This window comes from Brachionichthys hirsutus, chromosome 10 (genome assembly GCF_040956055.1).
Source record: "Brachionichthys hirsutus isolate HB-005 chromosome 10, CSIRO-AGI_Bhir_v1, whole genome shotgun sequence".
In the NCBI taxonomy this organism is placed as follows: Eukaryota; Metazoa; Chordata; class Actinopteri; order Lophiiformes; family Brachionichthyidae; genus Brachionichthys; species Brachionichthys hirsutus.
Genome location: NC_090906.1, coordinates 568,735 through 593,776, shown reverse-complemented (window position 1 = coordinate 593,776; position 25,042 = coordinate 568,735). Strand labels below are relative to the sequence as shown.

Genomic DNA, 25,042 nt, shown 5'->3' with positions numbered 1-25,042 from the left:
GCCTGCGACTCCGCTGTCGTCGCCTCACCAGCGGCCGACGGCGTCCGACTCGCAGCCAAGATTTAAAGAGTCGAACCAGAATCCATTGTTCCCTTTTCCAGAACTCCAGACCGTCCCGATAGCCTTTCCTTTAGACACGGAGGAAACAGCGGGGGGGGGGGGGGTTCTGGTGGAGGATTCCTGCACACGCATAAGGGGGACGGTTTGACTTGGGAAGAAGCCCGGAGTAGCTTGCATGCTACACCTGGTGTGAAAGCTAATCCCCTTCGTTTCCTCCTCAGTGTCTAAGAAGCACGGGAAGCTGATCACGTTCTTGCGCTCCTTCATGAAGTCCAGGCCCAGCAAGCAGAAGCTGAAGCAGAGAGGCATCCTCCGGGAGCGGGTGTTTGGCTGCGACCTGGGGGAGCATCTCCTCAACTCGGGACACGATGGTGAGAACAGCTGTTTCCATCTCTCCGGCTTCTCTTCTGTTCAACACAAACTGACTGCTTGCTCGCGTTTGCTCTTCTCGGTGGGCGATTAGTCGAGTAACAAATCGCTCCAGATCCACAGAACCGACGGACGGTCCAGCGGAGCTCCTCGCTCGCTTTGGGGGGCGTAGCTTTCTAGACGTAGCTCAATACTTTGAACAAATGTTCCACCTGGTTGACTTTTGGTGACATCAGCCGAGCTGAGATGAGCCAATGACCAGCTGGCCTTTATCCGGGCAGACGCATCCACAGCAGCCTGATCGATGCCTCCAGCTGACTGACCTCTAGTCTGGGATGCCGAGGCGTCGTTATGGCGATCTGTAGCGTCTGTAAATCCAGCGTTAGCTTGGCTTGGCGTGGAGCGAATCTCTCACGCGTTGCCGGGTCAAATGCTCAAGGTGTCCTGATTGGCGGGGGGGGGGGGGGGGGGCTGATTATGATAGGTGGAGCATGTTCTGCAGCTCCGGCGCAAGCTCCGGCGCAACGAACCGTTTCTGTAGGTTTCTGATATGCTGCTTTTAACTCCTCTCAGCCAGAGCGTTTAGAGGCGGGCCTTAAAGGGATCCGGCGCCACGGTGAGACTAACCTCCGTGCGTCTCAGCGATAAGAGGGTCTCGAACCAACCTCCAACGTGTTGTCTGTTCCGCTCCTCGAACCGCCCCTTGTTTCCATGGTTGTGTGTGGAATTCACACACACACACACACACACTGCTTCACACACACACACACACACACACATGCACACACACACGCACACACACACTGCTTCACACACACACACACACCTACACACACACACACACACACACACACACACACTGCTTCACACACACGCTCACACACACGCACACACACACATGCTCACACACACACACACACACACACACACACACACACACACACTGCTTCACACACACACCCACACACTGCTTCACACACACGCTCACACACCACACGCACACACACACACACACACACATGCTCACACACACACACACACTGCTTCACACACACACACACACGCACACGCTCACACACACACACACACTGCTTCACACACACACACATTGCTTCACACACACACACACACACACACACGCTCACACACACACACACTGCTTCACACACACACACATTGCTTCACGCACACACACACACACACCACACATGCTCACACACACACACACACTGCTTCACGCACACACACACACACACACACACTGAAGACGCGCTCCTCTTTTTTCTGTCCGTCCTTCCCAAGCTTGCTCCGGCTGCTTTTCTGAGTGCTGATTGGCTGCCTCGTTCAGACACAAACATGTTGTCTCGGCGCTAAATAAAGATATAAAGTGCCTTCAAGTTATGTTCAGTTCCATCCTCTGATGTCTGTCCGTCTGTCCGTCTGTCCCTTCAGTGCCGCAGGTCCTCCAGAGCTGCACCGAGTTCATCGAGAAGCACGGCGTCGTGGACGGCATCTACCGCCTCTCCGGAATCGCCTCCAACATCCAGAAGTTAAGGTAGAGCGGCAGAAGACGTGCAAATGAGTCGGTGATGGAGAGAACGAACCGCTGAACGGGCGAGCAAGGAAACGGACGTCGAAGTGTAACGCCTGTTTGTTCAGCAGCGACCACTTCCTGTCTGGAGCCGGTTAAAACGCACGGGGGGGGGGGGGGGGGGGTTGATTTTATCTCCTGACTGGAAAGCTGCCTGACTTGTTTCACATCTGTCGGTTTGTTGACCCCCCCCCTGCACCTGTTTCCAGGCACGAGTTCGACTCGGAGCAGATCCCCGACCTGACCAAAGACGTTTACGTCCAGGGACATCCACTGCGTGGGCTCGCTGTGCAAGCTCTACTTCAGAGAGCTGCCCAACCCGCTGCTCACCTACCAGCTCTACGAGAAGTTCTCCGTAAGCAAACACACGGACCCGCCCTCCATTTTAGGTTCCGGTGTCTCTGAGGACCCCCGTCCTCCATTTTAGGTTCGGGTGTCTCTGGGGACCCCCGTCCTCCATTTTAGGTTCGGGTGTCTCTGGGGACCCCCGTCCTCCATGTTTTGGGTTCGGGTGTCTCTGGGGACCCCCGTCCTCCATGTTTTGGGTTCGGGTGTCTCTGGGGACCCCCGTCCTCCATGTTTTGGGTTCGGGTGTCTCTGGGGACGCAGACGGGGCGTGGACACGGTGCAGAGTTGAACTTCCACTCTCCCACAACGTGAGGTCATTCTTCACGTTTGTCCTGGAATTTCTCAAAATTGATTTGATCATGAGTCACAGACATTCCTAAAAATCACGTTGCTTGACACCCCCCCCCCCCCCCCCCCCGTGTGACAACAGAGCTATCCCTGAAGGTGAAGTCAATGTTTTCCGGTTGTCATGGCAGCTGAAGAGAGGGAGGGGGAGGCGTGGCTGCAGACTGACCGCCACGCCCGGTGTAGCGGCGTGAGGGGGGGGGCGGTGACGAGTGAATGAGCTTAATGTTGACATTTTGTTTCCCTCTGAAGGACGCTGTGTCGGCAGCGACGGACGAAGAGCGCCTCATTAAAATCCATGATGTCATCCAGCAGCTTCCGCCGCCGCATTACAGGTCGGTGTCGAGGCTCCCTGCCCCCCCCCCCCCATATCGCTGATGTACACTCGCTCTGAGCTGCCTTTTAGGTGTTTCTCTTGTTTGTTTTCTCCGCTGCATCAAACTCAAATGTCGAGGGTGAATTGAATTTCCTTTTGTGAAAGAACCCAAATTATTATTTCTAATTAAACGACTTCCCCTGAGATTTGAGCACATTGTGAAATATCGATGCGCCGAAGAAGCCGCTCCATCGCTCGCCGGAGCCAATTAAAATGTAATAAGTGCATGTTTGATTGATTCCCAGGACCCTGGAGTTCCTCATGAGGCACCTCTCCCGCCTGGCAGCCTTCAGCTACATCACGAACATGCACACCAAGAACCTGGCCATCGTCTGGGCGCCCAACCTGCTGAGGTCAGAGGTCACGATGCTTTTAAACTACTGACGTGAAGTATTTCTCAGACTGTGAAACGGGACGCTCTGAAACATTAGCCTCGCATTAAAGGTGAAGCTTTCCTTCTCCCCGATCGCCTCAGGTCCAAACAGATAGAATCTGCCTGCTTCAGCGGCACGGCGGCGTTCATGGAGGTCCGGATCCAGTCGGTGGTGGTGGAGTTCATCCTCAACCACGCGGACGTTCTCTTCAGCGCCAAGCTCAGCTCGCTAATAAGAGAAGGCGCAGGTACGTGCAGGCGTCGGCCCGTACCGCCACCCGGCCGCCGACCGCTCCCACTCAACCAGACTTGACTTTGACAGGTCACAACTCCTTGTCACGACCCAAATCCTTGCTCGTTGCGTCGCCCTCCACGAAACTTCTGACCCTGGAGGAGGCCCAGGCCAGAACCCAGGCTCAGATCAATTCCCCAGTCACTGAAGACAGCAAGTACATCGAGGTGGGCGAAGGTCCGGCAGCCCTGCAGGGCAAGTTTCACACCGTCATCGAGTTCCCGACGGAGAGGTTTGTCATTTCCACTCTGTCACGAAGACGGTAAACTAGTCATTGAGGCAGAGAGAGAGAGAGAGAGAGAGGCAGACGTGTGCTTTCCAGGTTTGCAGGACATGAACGTGCTTTAATGTTGCCGTGTGGCGCCCTCTGCTGGTTGCTGGAGAGATTGCACGTCGGGTTGTATTGCTCCTGTTCTGGGTGGGAAGTGTTTTACTGGCGGACTGTTTCCATTTCCAAACGACAGATTGGGACTTTTGTCACGGTGTCCAAACGTCTGCCATTTTTGGCCGTTTTTGGCCGTTTCTGTCCGGTTTTGCCGATGCTTGGTGAAACCAGCTGGTCCTTCCTCTTTTCCACCATCGTTTGTAATCACAGGAAGAGGCCTCCTACTAAATCCAAGAAGTCTCCTGTGGGGAGTTGGCGTTCCTTCTTTAACCTCGGCAAGTCTTCTTCCATATCCAAGCGCAAACTGCACCGCAACCCGAGCGAGCCCAACGAGCTGAAGGCCATGGCGCTGGCCGGTGAGTCGCTCCTCCGCAGCCGGACAGACGACGTTATTCGTCACTAAGGCTGAAAGCTCATCGTTTTTGATCGTGTTTTAGGAGGCAGAGGCGACACGGCAACATTGAGGTCGGCCAAAAGTGAAGAGTCGCTCAGTTCCCTGCACAATGTTGAAGGTAATCGTCCCGACCGGCTTCCAGTATCGTACACGAGAGAAACACGTTTCTGATTTCATGCTTCCTTTCTTCAGGAGAGTCCAAGATGTACCGTCCTCGCCGGCCGCGCTCCAGCAGCGATGCTCTGTCGGCGTCCTTTAACGGCGAGCTGCTGGACAACCGGCAACACTGCAACTCCTACGACAACCTGGAGGCCACAGAGGACAGCGAGGGAGACGACGGGCCCATCTGTGTCCCTGCCCTCATCTCGCCTCCCCGCTCGGCCGGCGAAGACGTGGACCTCAGCCCGCCAGACGTCGGCATGGCCTCCTTGGACTTTGACCCCATGTCTTTCCAGTGCAGCGTCCCTGACGCCTCCTATAGTGACTCGCCAGCTGGAGCCGAGGGCTGCGCGGTGAAGAGGACGGCAGGCCTCATCTCTGCCACCGTCCTCGGCAGCTTGACCTCCCCCTTGACCTCCCAGGCCGCTGCAGAGAAGTCAGAAAGCAGGAACGTGAGCTATTCTTCCACTGATAAACCCACTCAGGCAGTGTCTCCTATTCACTGTGGAAAGGCCACTCGTTTGACACCCTGTGCTGCTTCAGAGATGCGGGACAAGCGTCCAGCTGGACAGGCTGTCTCTCCACAGCCATTATCTCCTCCTTCAGCAGCCGAGGACTCCCCCACCCTGATGGGCAGAGTCCTGCTGAGGACAGCCGAGCCATCGCTGTGCGAAGCTTTCCAAATGGAGCTGTACTCGAAGCTGGCAGCGTTTGACAGCGCAGGCAGTCAAGAGTCGAGGGCAGAAGACGGCGTGCGGCCGGCGCCACACGCCAGCAGCCACGGACACCAACGTAAGGAACGTGCGTTTTTATGCAGCCGACGTTCAAGTATATTTGAATGCAACCCTGGCAAAAAGGTCTTGGAGGATGTCCTTTCATTTGTTTCACTTTGTAAAGCAGATCACAGACATGCCACAAAACTGAAGTCTTTTAAAATGGAAACTTTCTGTCTCCAAGAAACACTAAAGCAAATCCAGAAAAAGGTTTGTGGTTGTAACAATTGCAGAGGAAAAAATGATGGGATCGCCCTGTAATGAAATCTGCTCAGTCTGCATGCGTCATTGCATCTTCAATAAATGCACACGTTTACCTTGACAAGGCTCCAACATGCAGAGCTGATCTGGGAGCAGCAATCAGAGAAAGTTTGAGCCACATTGATGGAGTTCTGTTAACGCAGAGCTGGTGCCACAAAGTACGAGTTTTGTGTCTTCAGAATTGACTGATTCCACAAATGTTTCCCTCTGCTTGATTAAAAAAAAAACAATTGTTATTGTTTCCAGGAATCCAGAATTGTGTTTTCTGCATTTATTTTCGTGTTTCTTAGAGCCAGGAAGTTGCCTTTTTAAATGGCTTTGGTTTCGTGGCATGTCTGTGATCTGCTGATTCCAGCGTTGTATTTTCTAAATGAAGCTGCAAGTCATGCGTACATTTTATATGTTTAGTATTTCCGGTCTGCATGGATTTAATAATTGCAATCTCTTGTGACAACAGACAAGCTGGTTGTAATCTGAGTTGCATCTTTTCTTCAACCAATTCTCTCATATTTGCCCTCGCCGAAGGGGAGGCGAGGGTATTGCAATTGGGTTTGTTTGTTTGTTTGTTTGTTTGTCTGTTTGTTTGTTTGTCTGTTTGTTTGTTTGTCTGTCTGTCCGAGCGCATAACTCAAAAACTAGTAACCCAATCGACTTGAAATTTTTACACGCGCAAGGTTCTGTCCGTGGCTCAGTCCTCCCCGAGAATGGCGTTGATCCGGATCTGGATCCAGATTCTAGAATTTATTAAAGGATTCTTTGACATTGCGAGATAGGGCACTTTTTGACATTTTTCTTAATTTCTTCAAAACATATGGCGGTATGCATCTGAAAAAAATCACACATAAGTACTCCTTAAAGGTCTATGACCATGACTAATTTCGGCCGGATCCGGATCACAATCCGGATCTGAGAGCTAATTTTCGTTCTAAAATCTTCATTTTTCAGGAGTCCATCCTGACCTCAATTCTGGAGCTAGAGACTTCAGATGTGGTGTGAACACTCATAGTTCATTCTAGTTTCATATATGTTACAGTTGTAGTTGTATCCTTTCCCGTTCCGGAGCAGCAAGCTAGAGCAGGTTTGGCCCCTCTGATCCGGAAGCCCTGTTTACTGTCTCACAAGATCCAATAGTCTATTGGAGGCGGAGTCTGCAGTCTGATTGTCTTTCTAGTTACTTTTTGACTACAGCTCTCATGCGTCTTTGTGTCCCTGCTAGGTGTCCTAGCATCGAACTCGTCCAAGGACCTTACCTCTCCTCCTGCTGCCCGTCCTCCACCTCCCCCTCCCAAAAATGCTGCCCGCATGTTGGCCCTGGCCCTCGCCGAGTCGGCCCAACAGGTGTCCATCCAGTCCAAGTCCCAGTCTACTGAGCCCCCAACACCAGCGTCCCCTCAGGCGCCGCAGGAACCCACCAACTTCCACGACTTGCCCCATCCACCGCAGTCATACCCCCAGATGTCCCCTGCAGAGGGAGCAGACAGAGGAAGTCCCCCGCCACCTAGCAACGCCGCTCTGACAGTCAACCACGTTTTGCCTTACCTCGCTGCTCCACAAATCAAGCAGCAGCCGTCAGAGCTAACCAGCTCCGGTGATGCCAAATCTTCTACGACGCCACCTGGAGCCCAGCCAGAGACAGACTTGTCTCCACCCAATACTCATCTTTACAAGGACGCCATGCCCCACGGTTCAGCCGGTCAGACATCCCCGACCAGGAAAAGTCCAGAGAGGAAGCCGCCAGTCCATACCGGCTCCTCTAGTAGTCCTCCAGCCACCACTCCAAGCCGCAGCAAAGACTCCAGGGTGCTACCACAGGCTGTTCCTGAGGTGGGTGTCGAGATTTCCTGCAGTTAGCATCGTACAAATCTGTCCGTAAGTCATAAGCAGCCGGTGCGGGAGGTCGAGTGTTCATCGTTGCAGCAACACTCCGCTTTGTGTGAAGGTCTCAAATGTGTTGTGTTCCCCCCCCTCAGGTCAAACCAGAGGAGACTGCATCGCCCCCAATCCTACCAAAACCACCACCGCCGGCTCAGAAGCCCAAAAGACAGGCCATCTCACTTCCCCAGCATCAGACACCAAGTCATCAGCAGAGCCAAGCTCAGGTCGAGCCTCGTCTTCCAGCACAGCCTCAGATCCAGGTCCAACCCCAAACTCAGCCCCTCTCCAAGGCCAGAGCCAGAGTGGCCCCAACGTCCCCCGAGCCTGTAGAGAGGCCTTGGGAGGCCATAAAGCCAGCGGAGCCCTGCATAGAGACCCCAAAGTACCACGACTCATATGGACCTGCACCTCCACCCCCTCCTGTTCGCACCATAGAGAGCAAACTGGCTACAGCAGCACTCGGCCAAAGTGAAGCCTCCAACCATCTCCTGGATGAAGGTCCAGCTCCTGGCCAGCTGGAGGAGGGTCTGCCTCACCGTCCTCTCTCTCCTCGTAGATCCTCCAGCCACCACCCGGCTTACCTTTATCATGCTAAAGCGGAGCCTCCAGGAGCAGCTTACTACCACCAGAGGCCACTTCCTGCGGGCCCACAGGCAGGGCCACATCACTACCGGCCGGAAAGTGTCCCCCCACACCTCTCTTTCACGTCCGAGCCTCAGATACCCTACACTGCACAGATAGACAACAGATACAGCACTTTAGGCCCCAGATCCTACCACCACTCCATCAAGTCCAGAGGAAACCCCCGCAGTGTGTGCGTTTCTCCAGGACCGGGCCATCAGGGCTACAGTCATGACCGAAGCCATGGCTATCCCACCGTCCGCAGAGTGCACTCGCTCCACGTTCCTTCCTCCATCTGCTCAGCGCCGATTCAAAGGACCGAAGTTCCTCCAGACAACGAGATGTTCTTCTGCCACCGGCCGGTTTATCACTGCAAAGCTTACCAGCAGTCCTCACAGGCCGACTACCACGTCACCCAGCTGCAGCCGTACTTTGAGAACGGCCGGGTTCAGTACCGCTACAGTCCGTACGCCGGTTCAACCTCTTCGGAGGCGCCGTACTACGACATCGACCCTTACGCGACCATCAGAGTCCGGCACGTCCACTCCTTGGGCCGAGATCCAGGAGCCGCAGCTGGCCGACAGGGAGGAAAAGCCAGTGGATACCACTGCCTCGCTCGCCATGTTCTTCCACCTGGGAAGGAACACAGTTTTGTGAGCAGGGACATGCCCCCCAGTCACGGAGCAAAAGAAGCCGGTTCTTACATGGCGTGGGACCCAGAGGAGGCAGAAAGGCTCCGGATGCACTCCATTCGCCGAGAGAGCAGGGCAAGACAGAAAATCAAAGGCCCTGTCCTCTCTCAGTACGACAACGTCGGCTTGTTCGGACCCGCGGACATTTCCGGGTATGAAACGCTGCATCTGCGCAGCAGATCTGACCCCGGGAAAGCAGTTCTGATTGCAGCTGAGAGCAAAGATGGCCGATACCTCCCCAGACATATGGTGTCGGACCCCGATGTCCTCATGTACATGGAGACAGACAAGCACGTCCAGGGCGGCACAATGTCCGACAAGCCGGAAGGGCCCACCAAGCAAAGCGGTTCCAAGAAATACCAGTCCTCTCACTCCCTCCCAGCGACTGTGAGCCACGGTCTCGCTCATCAGCAGGACGCCGGTCGAAATGAGGCCAAGTGTGAGACGCAGGGCGGAGACGGGTCTCAGCACTGGCAGCAGGAATATCCCAACAAGCAGAACTTTCTGCCTCAATCTGACCAGCAGAGTAACGCAAAACTGTTGAGCGGCTACCACAATACAGACGAGCAGATATCCTCCCCCAGGGAGCAGCTTTCCCGCTGCAAACCGGAGCGATCCCACAGTCTCCGAGAGCAGCAGCACTACATCCAGGGGACGCCTGAGCTGGACAGAGACTACCCGTATCAGAAGCACGGCACCCAAATGTCACAGTCCCACTACGATAACTTGGACGATTACCACCCTGTCCCTCAGCCCCAGGCACAGGCCCCCGTTCAAACACGCCGTAGCTCCGGGGCGTATCCTGCAGCGCCGTTCACAGCGGGCCACGGCAACAGGGCGTACTCCACCGCACTGGGCCAGGGAGCCTACATCCAGGCTGAGCTGGCCATGCAGAGACCGGCACCGAGCGAAGCATTTAGAGGAGGGGGGGTGGAATGATCTTTAGCGGTTAGAATCTAAGACTGTTGAGCAGCCTCTGCCGGACAGCGGACTGTCAAATCACCAAGGGTCTTATTTTTCTTTTTTTTGCTTCTGTATTTTTAAGTAAATGTAAAGAAAATTATAAGACTTTTTACAGAAAGTCCAGAATGTACCTGGAATTATTTTCCAAGAGATCATATTGTCCTAAATGTAGATGATATATAAGAGAAGGTACTTCTACAAGAGCCACCAAAATGTGAAGTGTGTGTGTATGCATATATATATATATGTATATATCAAGGGGGGGGGGGGGGGGGGGAAAGGGATTTTTAGTTTTGATTTTCTTTTCGGGCGTGGCACTGAGTATCAGTGTCAAGTGGGCTTCAGGTTTGCATTTCAGAAATGCATGCAGTCTATCTCTTACAGAACAGTTCTGCGTAGGTCTGGATGTTGGAGGAGGACCCGTCTCGCCCCCCCATGTGCTCGTATGTTCACCGGTAGAACCAGTCGGGTTTGACGGGAAGCTGCGACGGGTTCCTTTGAGTTCAGCTCCTCGGTGTCACTCGATGTAACTTTGCTACACAAAGATTCTCATGAAACGTTTCAGTCCTTGTTTTTCTTCATTGGAAGTGGGACCAAACAACTTGGCGCAGTTGTTGCACATTTAAGGTAAAGAGGAGGAGGTGGATGGATGCCTGTTGTAACCTTCAGATAGTACTCAGACGTGTAAGAGGGGAAGTCACACTTGTGGTACTTTGAACTGGACTGATTGAATAAAGCTGAAAACATTGTCCTTTCACGGTGAAGTTCATGTTGCTGCTGCTTTTTTTTTGGGGGGGGGGGGGGGGGGGCGTATTGATGAGCCTTAAATTTAGTTCATACAGAACATATTTCCTTTATTGTCCGTTGTCACAATGCACAGAGTATTTCCATGGCTTAATATCGCTTGTTTTGATTGTTGACAGTTCTGGGTTGACAGGTGACCCGGTTTTATATCACCTTTACTGGTTCTGAATTTCAAATAAGACTTTTGGTTCTACAGAATGAAAGAACTGCAGTATGTTTCAAAAGTCTAAATCCAGGTTGTACTCTGTAACTTCAATATCGCTCGCAGGTTTTGCTCCTCTTGCCTTATCTAAAGCCTCTACTTTTACAGATGGGGCATTAAAGTAAGGCACCGTGTACTTGAATGTGAAAACTCTGTCTCAAACTAGACGTATCTAAAGTTAGATATGAAATAAAATTGTTCAGGAATAGTCAGAGTCCATGTCGTCTCTGGATGTGCATGATTTCACTGATGCGCCTCGTTTTGGTTTGGTAAAGCTCCTTACGGAAGGTTACATGTAAATTTGACATGAACTTCTAACTGTGGCATTTTAATGTTATTCAGCTGTCATAGAAATATGAGTAATTTCTCCATCCTTTCGTTTTTCAGTTTAAATCTAAATTGATTGACTAAACTTCAGAGTGGCCTACTAAGACGGTGTTTTTCAAACTTTTGAGCCAATGGACACTTTCTTTCATTGAAAAAGTCCCTCTTTTCTGTCTCAAACAGATGCTGCAGGACAGCGTCCCTCTTTTCTGTCTCAAACAGATGCTGCAGGACAGCGTCCCTCTTTTCTGTCTCAAACAGATGCTGCAGGACAGCGTCCCTCTTTTCTGTCTCAGATGCTGCAGGTATCTGAAGCCATTCTAAAATTGCCCCAGTGGTGGTAGAAATCAAAAATCAAGATCCAATTGAAATCCTTAATTTTATTAATGACGGCTGAATTATTGTACACAATTATGACATCAAGGAAACGCAAAGTCTCTGGTGAATTTATTGATTCAAAGTTTTACACGAGTACATTTATATATTCCCCGGTGAATCATTACTCACCCCCCCCCCCCCCCCCCCCGGAACATAATCAATAATTAGGTCCAGCTCAGACCATGAATCAAGGCGGAGCTTCTAGACGTTCCTCTTGGTGCTGGTGTGTGTGTCCCTCTGCAGGTTGAACTCCAGGCCTCCAGCTGACCTGCTGCCGGGCGGGTCGGTGACCAGAGTCAACTTGTTAAACACTCCTCGACCAAAGTAGTCAGCCACGACAGAGAAGCCGTCGTTAGCGCTGCGCAGCTGCAAAGCACGGGAGAGAAGCAGGCCGTCAGTCGGCGTGTTTTCCTTTAGAAAAGAAAGCATGAACCTGGAGAAGGAAGAACCGTCGCGATGTACGCAGCACAAAGACAAGATATTTAGCACAACTCTGATTCTAAAAAAGGTAGGGTGCTGCGTAACGTGGGGGGGGGGGGGGGCAGCACCCACGCCTTTAACCCGTTCACCCCCGGGGCACCACGCAGGTTGGGTACCTGTCTGTTGAAATGATCGTGCAGGTCACGTTTCTGGTCCTGTGCACGGAGCATGTCCATGACTTTGCGGTTTTCTGGAGTGCACGTTGGGCATTCAGCCTCACTGTCGGCGTAGCTTTCGAAACAGTGTTGGTGAAAGGAGTGGTTGCACAGGAAATGCACCGACGGCAGCTCCAGGGGACTGTTGCACATGTTGCACTTGGTCTTCTGGAAGATCTTGGCGCTGTGTGAACGCATTGGGGAGAGAATGTTTTATATTATACACGGATCTGCTGTCAGACCAGCCCGCAGGCGACGGAGGCTGGAAGGTTCATAGAAACACTGGAGTGACAGAATCCATCCTGGTGAACGTAGCAGCAGCCCAGTGTTGGGTCTCGACCCACCTTACTTTGAGCTCCTGGATCTCCGAGCGGAGGTGAGCGGTTTCCTCACGGTACTGACGGATCTTGCTTTCGTCGCCCTCTATCTGCTGGCTCTCTCTCCGCAGCTTGTTGATCAGGTAGTCCTTGATGACGGACAGAGTGGCTGTCGAGTTGTGGGCCAATGTCTGCACGACTGGGGAGCACAAAAACAAGATCACGGCTGTAACGCAATTAAAACGACTGACTGAGACAGATGTAAAGATTTAAGTGTCACGTGACCAGAATGGCCGACTCACCGAGTAACGGAGGCATCAAGTTGTTTTGGTCGATGTGATGGAGGACCTCACTGATGTAGGCCTTGCAGTCTTCTTCTTTTCTGGCAAAGTATCCGAGCGCCTGCTCCCACAGGCAGCCCTCCTGGTTGCCATAGCGCTTGCAGGCCTCTATGACCTTTCCGTACTCCTCGTTCTGCATGTGGTAGTGCATTATCTGCTGGTACCTGCGCACGCAAACAGAGAGTTCAGGGCTCCTTCCACGCTGAGGTTCAGACTGAACAGAGGAGCTGGTCGCTGCTAGCTGGTCGCTGCTAGCTGATCGCTGCTAGCTGATCGCTGCTAGCTGGTCGCTGCTGGTCGCTGCTAGCTGGTCGCTGCCAGCTGATCGCTGCTAGCTGGTCGCTGCTGGTCGCTGCTAGCTGATCGCTGCTAGCTGGTCGCTGCTAGCTGGTCGCTGCTAGCTGGTCGCTGCTGGTCGCTGCTAGCTGGTCGCTGCTAGCTGGTCGCTGCTAGCTGGTCGCTGCTAGCTGATCGCTGCTAGCTGGTCGCTGCTAGCTGATTACTGCTAGCTGGTCGCTGCCATACTAATCAATAGCAGTGAGTTTGGTGCTGCAGCCGTTTCACGTCACACCCAGAATGCCTTGCGACGTAAACAACATTGGCGGCCCCCAAACAAAACTGACTTTATATCTGGTAAGAAATGATTATATGTTTTTGTCTATGTATTTACGTAGTAGAAGTACATTCTTGTGTTTTAGACCGATTTGTCGAAACAGTCAGGGATGCCTTTACTAGGCCTAATGGTGCGATCAAACAGGGATTTGGCCAGCGTACGTATCCCCCCTGTCTTATGTTCATGAAGGGTTGTACTTAAAGACATAAACATTTACACACAGTACTTCCCACTTTCAGCGCTAACCCGGCTGGCTCGAGGTTTTACCAGCACACCGCTCTGACTTTGGGCTTTGCCTTCACTCTAAACATGAGATGTGATGTAAAGTCTTTTGTGCTCCTTTATCATGTCGAATGGATCGAGTCGTCATCACTTACAGTTTGCCCTTCTCATACAGGTACAGGATGCCTTCTTTGAAGTTGTGCATCTGGCAGAGGACCAAGGCTTTATCAAACACAGTGTTGTCAATCCTCAAAAGGGACACGGCCTCTTCCTGCAGGACCTTCTTCCTCTGGCAATTAAAGAAGCAGCAAAAAGTGGTTTTCTCTTGTCTCACCGTGTCTCGTGTAAACTGTACATTTATGAGAGCAGTAGTCAAGCTAGCGTTGCCGTTTCTGACTCACCTCGGGGTCCTGATCATGGGCCCAGTCCTGAAGCCGGAGCTCCAGCAGTGTGTCATACACACCTTGGGGAGAACGGGGGTCCACCTCAATCATGTGTTCCAGGAAAGCTTTGAGCTCCCGAGGGTTGTTGGCAAATATTGGAATGAACTCTTCAGAGTTTGCCTTGCACTGTAAAAATATCGCCAGTTATTTTATTCATGCGTTTTTTCCGAATAGCTTCGTCCGTTACCGGGTCGCGGGTCGTGCTGGAGCCTATCCCAGCAGTCAATGGGCAAGAGGCGGGGCTACACCCTGGACAAGCCGCCAGTTCATCGCAGGGCCACACACAGACACACAATCATTCACACACACACAATTTAGTGTAACCAATTCAGCTAATTGACATGCTTTTGGTGGTGGGAGGAAGCCGGAGAACCCGGAGGGAACACACGCAGACAGTTTAAGGCAAATGTGTATTTTTACTTTCGCATTTTCAGGTACTCTGTGATATTACAGCGTCACTTTAAAGTGACCGACTGACCTTACTAATCTGGTCTCTATCCAGGCTGCCTCTCTCAGCAGCGTCTCCACTGGGTTGGTAATCGGTGCACAGGCCCTTCAGGAGGAGTGTGGTGCCTTCAGGAACGTGGTGCATCAACGTCTTGCCGTAGCGCTTCATGTTGCTCTCAGCTTGTTCAAACGGGAGACGTCCGATGTATCGCAGCCCTTCCTGATAGTTCTGGAGGGAAGTTCATTTAAAGTTCGGTCTGGATGAAAATGATGCTCCAAAGTCCAAAGTGAACAAAGTATTTTATTTATTACGTGAATGTTCAAGCTACAACACAGAAGTGCTCTGTTTAAGAGTTAAATGTTGAAATAAGATGATAAAATAAAAAATAAGGGACATCCTGGATTCATGTCTTCACTCTTTTTTATTATTTTTTTAATGTATCGGAAGAATAGAATTGGGATCGGTTCAAAATCAAATGACTCGGGACATCCCTAATAAGTACCCTAGGCTTGCTTCAATCAATTTTAGTACCGGTATTTCACGTTATAAGAGATCAAAGTGACAAATTAATTGTCTTACTTTTCGTTTCCCTTCAAACAAACATCACATTTTATATAGAATATCTACAGACACAGATATTCTCCTGAGAAACCCAGAACTCACTTTTTCAGACAACACTCTGTTCAAAAATACCGTAGAATGAATACACAGTGTAAATCCATAAAATAAATATTTATTGGAAATATTTTTACCTTGAGATCTTCCAGCTGGATCTTCAGGTACCATTCATGATGCATGTGTTTCGCAGCCAAGAAAACAGCGTGGCTGTGGTAGCCGGCCTGCCGAAGAACCTTGATGGCAATCTCCACATCAAAGTGGACCTCACTTTCACTGCTCTGTTCAGATAGAGTGGAGCAGGTCAAAGGTCATAGAGCATGAACTTCGTACTTTTACTTTTAGATCTCGCTGTTCACCTTAATGAACTCCTCCAGCTTGGAGCTGTCCTTCAGCTTGGTGTAACAGTTCAGAAGCAGAGTGGTGTGGTCTGCGTTGGCCAGGGACTGCCTGTGCAGGGCCTGCAAATATGCCGTGAGGTTGTGGATCCTCTGAGCATCAAGGAATTTCCTGATCACATAAGATGGCTCCAGTTTCCCAATGGTCCTACGGGAAAATACCGCGATGCATCAACGCGCCAATGTGGGGAGGCGGCCCGGGGAGGCGGTTTCACAAAGCTCGTCAGTTGCCTTAAAGACTCGATTTAAAGTGTTCCCTGACTGTTTGGACAAACCGGTCTAAAAAACAAAACAAAACAATAAAAAAAAAAGAGAGAGAGAGAGAGAGCGAGAGCAACTTCCCTGACCCGCTAGAGTGGAGAAAGCGTTGGTTTATTCATTTAAGAATGAACGGAACAAGGCAAGTATTCCCGTTCTCGTCTCCTAACCGTGGCGGGGGACAGAGCTGAAGCCTGCTTTCCCTCCGGCGCTCCTTTAATAACACGCCAGGCTTGCAGAAGAGATTCATCTCCATCTTCATCTCTGGCTTCTTCCTCACTTTCCCCACGTCTTTGCTGACGCTGTGGGTCAGACTGAACGGAGGAGCTGATCGCTGCTAACATATCGCTGGTATGCTCCACAACAGCAGGGAGCTGGGAACAGTCAGGGATCGCTCTAAAATGTCATATGATCGGGTGTTTTTTTTGTTTAAGAGAGAAGGTGTACAGTAGTCCCTCGATATAATGCGGTTCATCTTCCTCGACTTCGCTGCTTCGCGGAGTTTTAATGCAATTTTTCAGATTTTATTTTTTGCACTTGAACGCGCATTGAAATGGAGCAAGACGAAGGGGCGCGGTCGGAGGAACTGTGAAATACACGCGAGTTGCTATTAATAACTTCTTATGTGTTCAACCTCGTAGGTTGATCATTAAAATTAAATTCGTTATTTCTAAAAGCTATCATGTTTATTTGTTAAGCGTTTGTTTTATAGCGCTCTTATTCTCTGTGTAAAAAGAGGCTTTTATTTTGTAGGAGCCTAAACGTCACGTCCCTTTTGGGTTTCGTTTCTTCCTGTTGATACATGTAGCCGCTGCCGTTCCGCTGTGCTAAGCTATCCAATAAAGCAGCATGAGAGGCTAAAGACAGCACGAGTAGAATATTTGTTCTTCTGCACTCCAAGCGGCTCTTTCCTCGACCTGCACGCCTTAACATTATTAACAGGAAAACGTTTACTGTACGTACTATATATTTATATTTCTCAAACAAATGTTTAGTTCTGAAAACAGGTTTTGATCTTTGGTTTCATTCTATAATACTGAAACAATCTATTCAGATTAATGCCTGCCTGTTAAACGTGTATAAAGTGTGTGTTGAGGGGTTTTACAGCCTTAAAACATTTATGTACATGTATAATAATTGAAAGAAAATAAAGATGACTACATTGCGGATTTCACTTATTGCGGGTTGTTTTTGGAACGTAACCCCCGCGGAACATGAGGGACTACTGTATACCAAGCGCCCCTTCTCATGGAGCCGCAGAAACTCTCGTAAACACGGCTGAAGAGCACCGTTGTAGGATAGTTTACTCAAAGGAAGCCCGGCGGTAGTTCTGTCCTCGGGGACGGGCTTACCGAATGTACTGCTGGATGGCGCCGTCGTGGTCTCCCTTGAGGTAAAGGTGATCACCGTACTGTCTGAAGATCTCAGACAGGCCATCGCTGTCCAGGTGCTGGCTCTTCGCCAGGTTTATAGCCATCACAAACAGGTTCTTCTTAAACAGCATCTGATAAAGGACAAACAAACAAGCGATCCTACCGATTGATCCACATTGTTCTTCGTCACGGACCATCGGACTCACCTCCAGTTTGGTCTGCGTGTCCTTTTCCTGAAGAACAAACATTTTTCCGTCTCTGGTCAGGATATAGAACGAGCCCCACTCCGCCACCACGTCAATGACATCATCGAAAGCGGCGCTGTAAGCGATGAACTTGTTGTCGAGGTCGTAGATGGTGAGAAGCTGTTTCTCTGATGAGGCGTTCTCCCTGCTGCCAAACTCGGTCCTGATGAGAAGTACAGACAGAACCGAAGATTCACCTTCCAGGGGGGCAGAACCGGAGAGAGTCGTCACGACTCTCTCCGGTTCTGCCCCCCCCCCCCCTTCTTCTCCACCTACGTTGTACATATTATGTGTCTTTTTAATTTATTGTTATTTTGCATCAAGTTAGTAATTTAATATTAGTTTTATTTGTATTGTTAAATGTCTGATTTATGTACGAATAACTTTCAACGGAAACAAGACCGCAAGGGCTTTTTAGAAATGCTCCTCTTAGACAGGATGTTTGACTGTACTTGTACTGTAATACATGCTACTGTATGACTGTACTTGTACTGTAATACACACTATTGTTTGACTGTACTTGTGCTGTAATACACACTATTGTTTGACTGTACTTGTACTGTAATACACACTATTGTTTGACTGTACTTGTACTGTAATACATACTACTGGTTGACTGTACTTGTACTGTAATACATACTACTGGTTGACTGTACTTGTACTGTAATACACACTATTGTACACACTATCCCTCAACACTGAAGTCCACGTCGCTAGCATTAGCATCTTGTTTTTGTCTGCTCCTGCTCTGTCTCACTATCCCTTCCCTATCCATCTCCTTGACTCGTCTCCGACCTGCCATTCTCTCTCTCTCTCTCTTCTCTCTCTCTCAACCCAGCCGGCCAGACAGATGGCCGTCCACCATGAGCCTAGGTTCTGTCCAAGGTTTCTGCCCGTTAAAGGGAAGTTTTTCCTTGCCTCCGTTGCTCTTGTGGGTCAAGTTGGGTTCTGTGTTTCCCTGCTAATCCTGTGAAGTGCCTTGAGATGACTTCCTGTTGTGATCTGGTGCTATATAAATAAAACTGAATTGAATTGAATTGAATTATTGTTTGACTGTACTTGTACTGCAATACACACTATTGTTTGACTGTACTTGTACTGTAATACACACTATTGTTTGACTGTACTTGTACTGTAATACATACTACTGGTTGACTGTACTTGTACTGTAATACATACTACTGGTTGACTGTACTTGTACTGTAATACATACTACTGGTTGACTGTACTTGTACTGTAATACATACTACTGTTCGACTGTACTGGAACTGCTTTCTGCTGCCATCAGCTTAAGTATCAATACGTTTGCTACTTACATAAATGAGTAATCCTTCTGCATCAGGCGTACAATCTACATTTATTTGTATATTCACTCTTTTCAATCACTTTTTGCCCATCTGAACCTAAGTCCCCTACAAATATGAATAATATAAAAAAATAAAATAATATAATAAATAAATTAAAGAACCCCAACATATTGTTGCCAAGTATTTTCACTGAAATCCAATGTGATGGTTGAGTTTCTGAAGAAGTGCTATGGATAGTGACTCTGTTCATGTTTTACTTTCTAATGAATACTCACCACCGGTTTTTTATCCCCACAAACCTGAATACACGTTTGTGTTTTTTACTCAACGCTCACTCACTTGTTGGGTGACTTTGCATCCCTGATGAGCAGAAACAGATACCCCCGCTGCCAGCGGGCCAGCAGCTTCTGTCCATCGAACGCGAAGCAGGGACCTCGCTCATCAGGCTGGTACAAATACACACATTCATCGCCAGCAACGATGAATTGGGAATCCTGTGAGGGGTCTGCCAGGGAGGAGCAACGCAGGGCACATCCATGCGTGTCCAGCTCTACTTGAGGATACTCCTTGATGGACAGGGTGTAGCACTGCAGAAGAGACAAGACGACAGCGGATCGAAGTTCACAAGATCACAAACGAAACTGGAAGAGCTGAGAGCCCGAAGACGAGTCTTACATGAACTTTCTCCAGAGTGGCAACAAACAGATGCGTAACCTTCGCCACTTGGCGAAAAGCAAGGCCGGTGACGGGAACGGTTCCCTCGTGCAGCGTCAGCGTTTTACTGTGACGATCTCTGGTGATGTCACCTTTGGTCAAAACCACACTGCCATCTGTAAAGCCTATAAAGAACGGAATCCAGTTTCAACGGGGAAGAGAAAGTTCAACGTTCATCGTGTTAGTCGCATAAAGTGATGAAAATAAATATTTTAGGTGCAATGGAATTGCACCTAAGATGAAAATCTCAGACCCCTCCAGAATTTCTAAGTAGAACTTCCAAAATGGCAGAGTTCTCAAATACTTCCTTTCATCACTGCAGCAACGAGAGCCAACGGGAGCCAACGGGCCGACAGCAGATCCTCTCTGTGCATCTTACCGATGGCCATGAAGTTGAGGTTTTCGTGCACGCTCAGGCAAGACACTTCGGTTGGTTTGTTGCCAGGAATGGCAGGAAAGATCCTGGTGCAGAGCGGATTCCCACTGTCCCGCTTGTCAAGGTTCCAGACCTTTACCTGAAAAGAACGGAAATGATTTTAAATGTATTCTAAACGGTCTGACCTTCCTGCTTTAGGCTTCTCTGAAGATCTACACTTACTAGAGGGTTGATTCCATGTTCGTCTTCGCCCACCGATACGAGGATGCTGTGCTGCTTCAGCTGGTAGAGGTGAGTCACCTGAAGCTTGTAGGCCTGAAAGCATGTCAGCTGCAGGGAGCGCGTTAAAAGCCAGATTCGGCCATCAATATGTAACATCCTGCAGGTTAAGGATGATTACACGACTCCGTAAGAGCAGAACATTGTGAACCAAGTTTTTGTTTATTTGTTGAATACATAAACAACCCCTTGATAATGAAATCGTGACCGGTCCTCTAGCGCCTCCATCAGGCTAACCTTTGGAATGAGTTCATTATTAGAAGCAATTTATCTTCAAAGAAAACAAATATATCAAAACTTATGACGTTGATTTGAATGACTATTTCTAGTTACTGACTTTATAAACTATCGTGGCTCCATTGATCATCTACCGAACAATGAAGCTGGAACGGCCTCATGACCTCCGACCTTCTGGAGCAGATGTTATATACAAGATGGGGAAGAGAGGAAGATCTGTCTTTAGGATGGAAGCAGGAAGTAAAAGAGCAGAGAGATGAAGCAACGCTGCAGCAGAATCATGGAGTCTAAACGGTTTGAGCTGAATCACTCGATTAACAGAGAAAATAAGACATTCATCGTGTTTCCAGCTCGTTGCTCGATGATTCTCTGACACGAAACACTAGAAACACAATCTGCACCAGTAAACAGACCAATAAACACAATCTGCACCAGTAAACAGACCAATAAACACAATCTGCACCAGTAAACAGACCAATAAACACAATCTGCACCAGTAAACAGATCAATAAACACAATCTGCGCCAGTAAACAGACCAATAAACACAATCTGCATCAGTAAACAGATCAATAAACACAATCTGCACCAGTAAACAGATCAATAAACGCAATCTGCACCAGTAAACAGATCAATAAACACAATCTGCGCCAGTAAACAGATCAATAAACGCAATCTGCACCAGTAAACAGACCAATAAACACAATCTGCACCAGTAAACAGACCAATAAACGCAATCTGCGCCAGTAAACAGATCAATAAACACAATCTGCACCAGTAAACAGATCAATAAACGCAATCTGCACCAGTAAACAGACCAATAAACACAATCTGCACCAGTAAACAGATCAATAAACACAATCTGCACCAGTAAACAGATCAATAAACACAATCTGCACCAGTAAACAGACCAATAAACACAATCTGCACCAGTAAACAGACCAATAAACACAATCTGCACCAGTAAACAGATCAATAAACACAATCTGCACCAGTAAACAGATCAATAAACGCAATCTGCGCCGCCCCAGCAGCGCGTCACTTCCCACCGACGGACCCCGTTTCCGGGATCAGGCATCTTCTCCTTGCTCTGGTCAGATACTGCAGCAGAAATGAGCCGCTGCTAGCATCAGCAGTGTAGCTTCGATGGCTAGCTGCAGTAGCTAACAGTCATAGCGCGTTTAAAGGATATCTCCCAGAACCACGTGACCGCGGCCGGAGTCACAGGTGGATATTCCGCCCGGAAGCGCAAAGTCCTTCCCGTGATCGACGGGATCCTTCACCGCGTCTCTGTCAAAGAAGACGAACTTCCTCCACTGCAAGAAGGCTGCCATCTTCTCCGCGCTAGCGCAGAGGCGTGGTCAAGGCGTTGTCACGTGACAAGGGAGTCACGTGAGCGCTCCGTCATGAGACAGTCATGTGAGCGGTCCGTCGTTCTTCTCCCTCCGCCAACGTGGGAACCAAAGTCAATACAAACGTCAGATGACGTCACGACGCACAGGCCTGCTGCGGACCCTGCAGTGCATCCGGGTCTGCAGCATCACGGTCCGCATATATTCTGTTGCTGTTTCTTTTATTAATTGTCTTTATATTTACTCGTGTATTTCCTATTCATTGTGGCACTCCTTGTCTCGCTGGTCCTCTGGGTCCACCACGCCCTCTGCTGGTGCGGGGCGGTGAAGCATGTAATCCCCATACTTGTGATTGTAACAGTGAAATTCAAACCTGCAGACGGAGACAGAAAGAGGGACAAACAGAGGGAGAGAGAGCACAAGACTACGGGGGAGAGAGAGAGAGATTACTGACATATATTTATAACATGGATAACCAGATAAAGAGGGAGGAGCTCAGTGTGTCATGATGTTAAGCCACCAGTGCTGGCCTATGACAGCATATTGATTATTGTATTGATCAACTATAAGCTTTGTTAAAAAGGAAAGTCTTTAATCTACTCTTGAACATAGAGATGGTGTCTGTCTCACGAACCAATCAGGAAGCTGATTCCACAATAAAGGAGCTTGATAACTGAAAGCTCCGCCCCCCTGTCTGCTCTTGGAAATGTTTGGAACCAAGAGCAGGCCAGCATTTTGGGACCGCAGGGTTTTGCGGTCAACAGTGAAATTGCAAGTAGGTCAGACCTTATCAATCATCTCGATCAGCAGAAAGACTTAAACAGGGTATAAGGGTATTATACTGTCTCTTAAAAGGTTAAATGTGTAATCTGTACGAAATGTCCAGTTAACTGTGGCTGTCCATTCAGTCCCAATCCATTTGCAAATCTTCCTCCTAACTCTCTTCGTTGTATTCCCCCTCCCCCTTGGAGAAATGAACAACTGGAAGACCTTTGGAGAACGACCGTTACCTGATATAATAATAATAATAATGCTTGATTTTATATAGCGCTTTTCCTGGCTTCACATTGTGCATTATTCATTCACTCCATACTTGGTGGTGGTGAAGCTACTAGCCACAGCTGCCCCGGGGCAGACTGACAGGAGCGAGGCTGCCGGTTTGCGCCATCGGTTCTCCTGACCACCACCAACATTCACACAGGCAATGTGGGTGAAGTGTCTTGCCCAAGGACACATGTGCCAGAGCCGGGAATCGAACCGCCAACCTCTCGATCACAGGACGACCCGCTCAAGCCATCGTCTGGTACATCAAAAAATGAGCCAGGAAAAAGTGCCTGAATTGGAGAACTCCTCACTGATCTGCATCAAGTAGGACAACTCCACTTGAAGTACTTCTCCCAGGAAAATGTATCGAAGCAAAATATTTTCACACAACAGTAGTTGACAGAATTTTAATGAGTTTTCAAGAAGTAATTGTTGCATCAGCACAAAGTGTTATGACATAAGAGTTATGGGTGTGACGGGTTACGATGAAGTGGGTGGATGCTAATGGATCCCTGACTCGGCAGAGTTTCCAGCAAGGCAAGACTGGGCTGTGGAAACCAAGACAAACCTGCCATTATGATCTAACCAGAAATGAACATGTACAAATGATCAAAGGGAGATTGCTATAAACTCTCCTTCAGAAAAACAAGGCATCAACTACATTCCGGTAAAGGGTACACAATCTTATACTCATACATATCCAGTAATATATTTTATTTACTTTTATTCAGCTATACCTAGAAAAAGGAACTGTAATAAATAAACTTAAGCATCCAATTGTTCTATCTACCTGTTTTATTCCTCAACAGACCACTTTTACTGCAAAAGAAAAACAAAAAGCAAATCGAGGGCAGCTATAGTTCTAGCTCTCAAGATTCTCTCATTTATTCTTCTCACGATTATTCATTTCCTGTGGAATAAAATCTTCACACATTTCCATAGTTCACAGCACAGCAGGTATCCTGTCATCAGAGCTATTGTTTGTAATGAGCTATGCACCAAAGGAACAGTATATCATCGTAGCATACATACAGTACAATCAAGACTGAATTAGAAAAATACAGGTACAAAATGATTACATTCAAGAAGACAGTCATTAGGTAGCTAGAAGGTCTAGATAGAAAAAGCCAGGGGGAAATGACCGGTGCATGTGTGGATTTCCTATGGGCTATTATTGTTTGTGTGTGTATATATATATGTATATACGCACACACACATACGTATATTATGACAAGCTGTTTAGGAAATTATTATATATATATATAATGTGAAATTTGAGAATATGAACGATTGCTGATATATATGGAACGATCACTGATATATATGGAACAATCGCCGATATATATATTGAACGATCGCTGATATATATGGAACGATCGCTGATATATATGGAACGATCGCCAATATATATGGAACGATCACTGATATATATGGAACAATTGCCGATATATATATGGAACGATCGCTGATATATATGGAACGATCGCCGATATATATATGGAACGATCGCCGGTATATATGGAACGAGCGCCGATATATATGGAATGAACGCTGATATATATGGAACGATCGCCGATATATATGGAATGAACGCTGATATATATGGAACGATCGCCGATATATATATGGAACGATCGCTGATATATATGGAACGATCGCCGATATATATATGGAACGATCGCTGATATATATGGAACGATCGCCGATATATATATATGGAACGATCGCTGATATATATGGCACGATCGCTGACATCATCACGGCGCTGATGCCATCTTGTGTTTTAGGTCCTTAATAGACGTGGGTCACTATGAGCGAGTCAGCTCGATATCTCGTGTCCGCAATCCTCGATAAAGAGGAGTGAATTAACGCCCTGGCCGATGCGTGTACCACGGGCCAAAAAATACTTGTAACTATATTCAAAACTGTTCTCCAGATGAAGAGTTTATTCTCTCTTGGCAGACTAATACGTAACTGAAGAGTGGTCAGGGGCCGTCTACAAAGTGCAACACCGCATAAAAATGAAGTTATTGAATATTCTTTAAAACAATCAGGACGATTGTTCATTAATAGTGAAGTTATATTATATATGTTTGTACAACTCCTTGCAGCGTTGCACTTTGTAGACGGTCCCTAACCACTCGTCTCACAGCCGTCCACACAGAGACCACTGTAATGTGTCCAACTATGAGGACAACTCATTCTGATCTCACTACGGTTAGAAAGAGCCCTCGTTTGTGTT

The 25,042-nt window shown here is 48.6% G+C and overlaps 4 protein-coding genes across 4 annotated transcripts in view; 1 reads left to right on the top strand and 3 right to left on the bottom strand.

Annotated features, from left to right (window-relative positions):
• The window catches only part of arhgap32b (Rho GTPase activating protein 32b), a 36,377-nt gene extending 26,242 nt beyond the window's left edge, over nt 1–10,135 (top strand). Inside the window, 13 exon segments of the mRNA XM_068744108.1 lie at nt 282–431; nt 1,882–1,984; nt 2,230–2,284; nt 2,286–2,375; nt 2,966–3,048; nt 3,335–3,442; nt 3,565–3,710; nt 3,785–3,986; nt 4,350–4,495; nt 4,577–4,651; nt 4,726–5,484; nt 6,943–7,550; nt 7,697–10,135. Coding sequence (XP_068600209.1) covers nt 282–431; nt 1,882–1,984; nt 2,230–2,284; nt 2,286–2,375; nt 2,966–3,048; nt 3,335–3,442; nt 3,565–3,710; nt 3,785–3,986; nt 4,350–4,495; nt 4,577–4,651; nt 4,726–5,484; nt 6,943–7,550; nt 7,697–9,853 — 4,682 coding nt within the window. The 3' untranslated portion in view covers nt 9,854–10,135.
• The window catches only part of LOC137900575 (histone H2AX-like), a 247,668-nt gene that overhangs the window by 186,767 nt on the left and 35,859 nt on the right, over nt 1–25,042 (bottom strand). The window contains exon 2 of the mRNA XM_068744683.1: nt 13,776–13,794. Within this exon, the coding sequence (XP_068600784.1) occupies nt 13,776–13,794 (19 nt within the window). The remainder of the gene's footprint in view (nt 1–13,775; nt 13,795–25,042) is intronic.
• Nucleotides 11,733–13,224, bottom strand: LOC137900574 (vacuolar protein sorting-associated protein 11 homolog). Its single transcript, XM_068744682.1, has 4 exons — nt 12,840–13,224; nt 12,565–12,736; nt 12,182–12,404; nt 11,733–11,951 (listed from the first exon to the last, which is right to left on the bottom strand). Exons 1-4 carry the CDS (start codon nt 13,027–13,029, stop codon nt 11,787–11,789), a joined length of 750 nt encoding a protein of 249 aa, XP_068600783.1. The 5' UTR covers nt 13,030–13,224; the 3' UTR covers nt 11,733–11,786.
• Nucleotides 14,087–21,738, bottom strand: LOC137900117 (vacuolar protein sorting-associated protein 11 homolog). Its single transcript, XM_068744174.1, has 11 exons — nt 21,607–21,738; nt 20,113–20,220; nt 19,894–20,029; nt 19,476–19,639; nt 19,140–19,387; nt 17,455–17,656; nt 17,228–17,379; nt 15,579–15,765; nt 15,357–15,500; nt 14,635–14,832; nt 14,087–14,282 (listed from the first exon to the last, which is right to left on the bottom strand). Exons 1-11 carry the CDS (start codon nt 21,736–21,738, stop codon nt 14,091–14,093), a joined length of 1,863 nt encoding a protein of 620 aa, XP_068600275.1. The 3' UTR covers nt 14,087–14,090.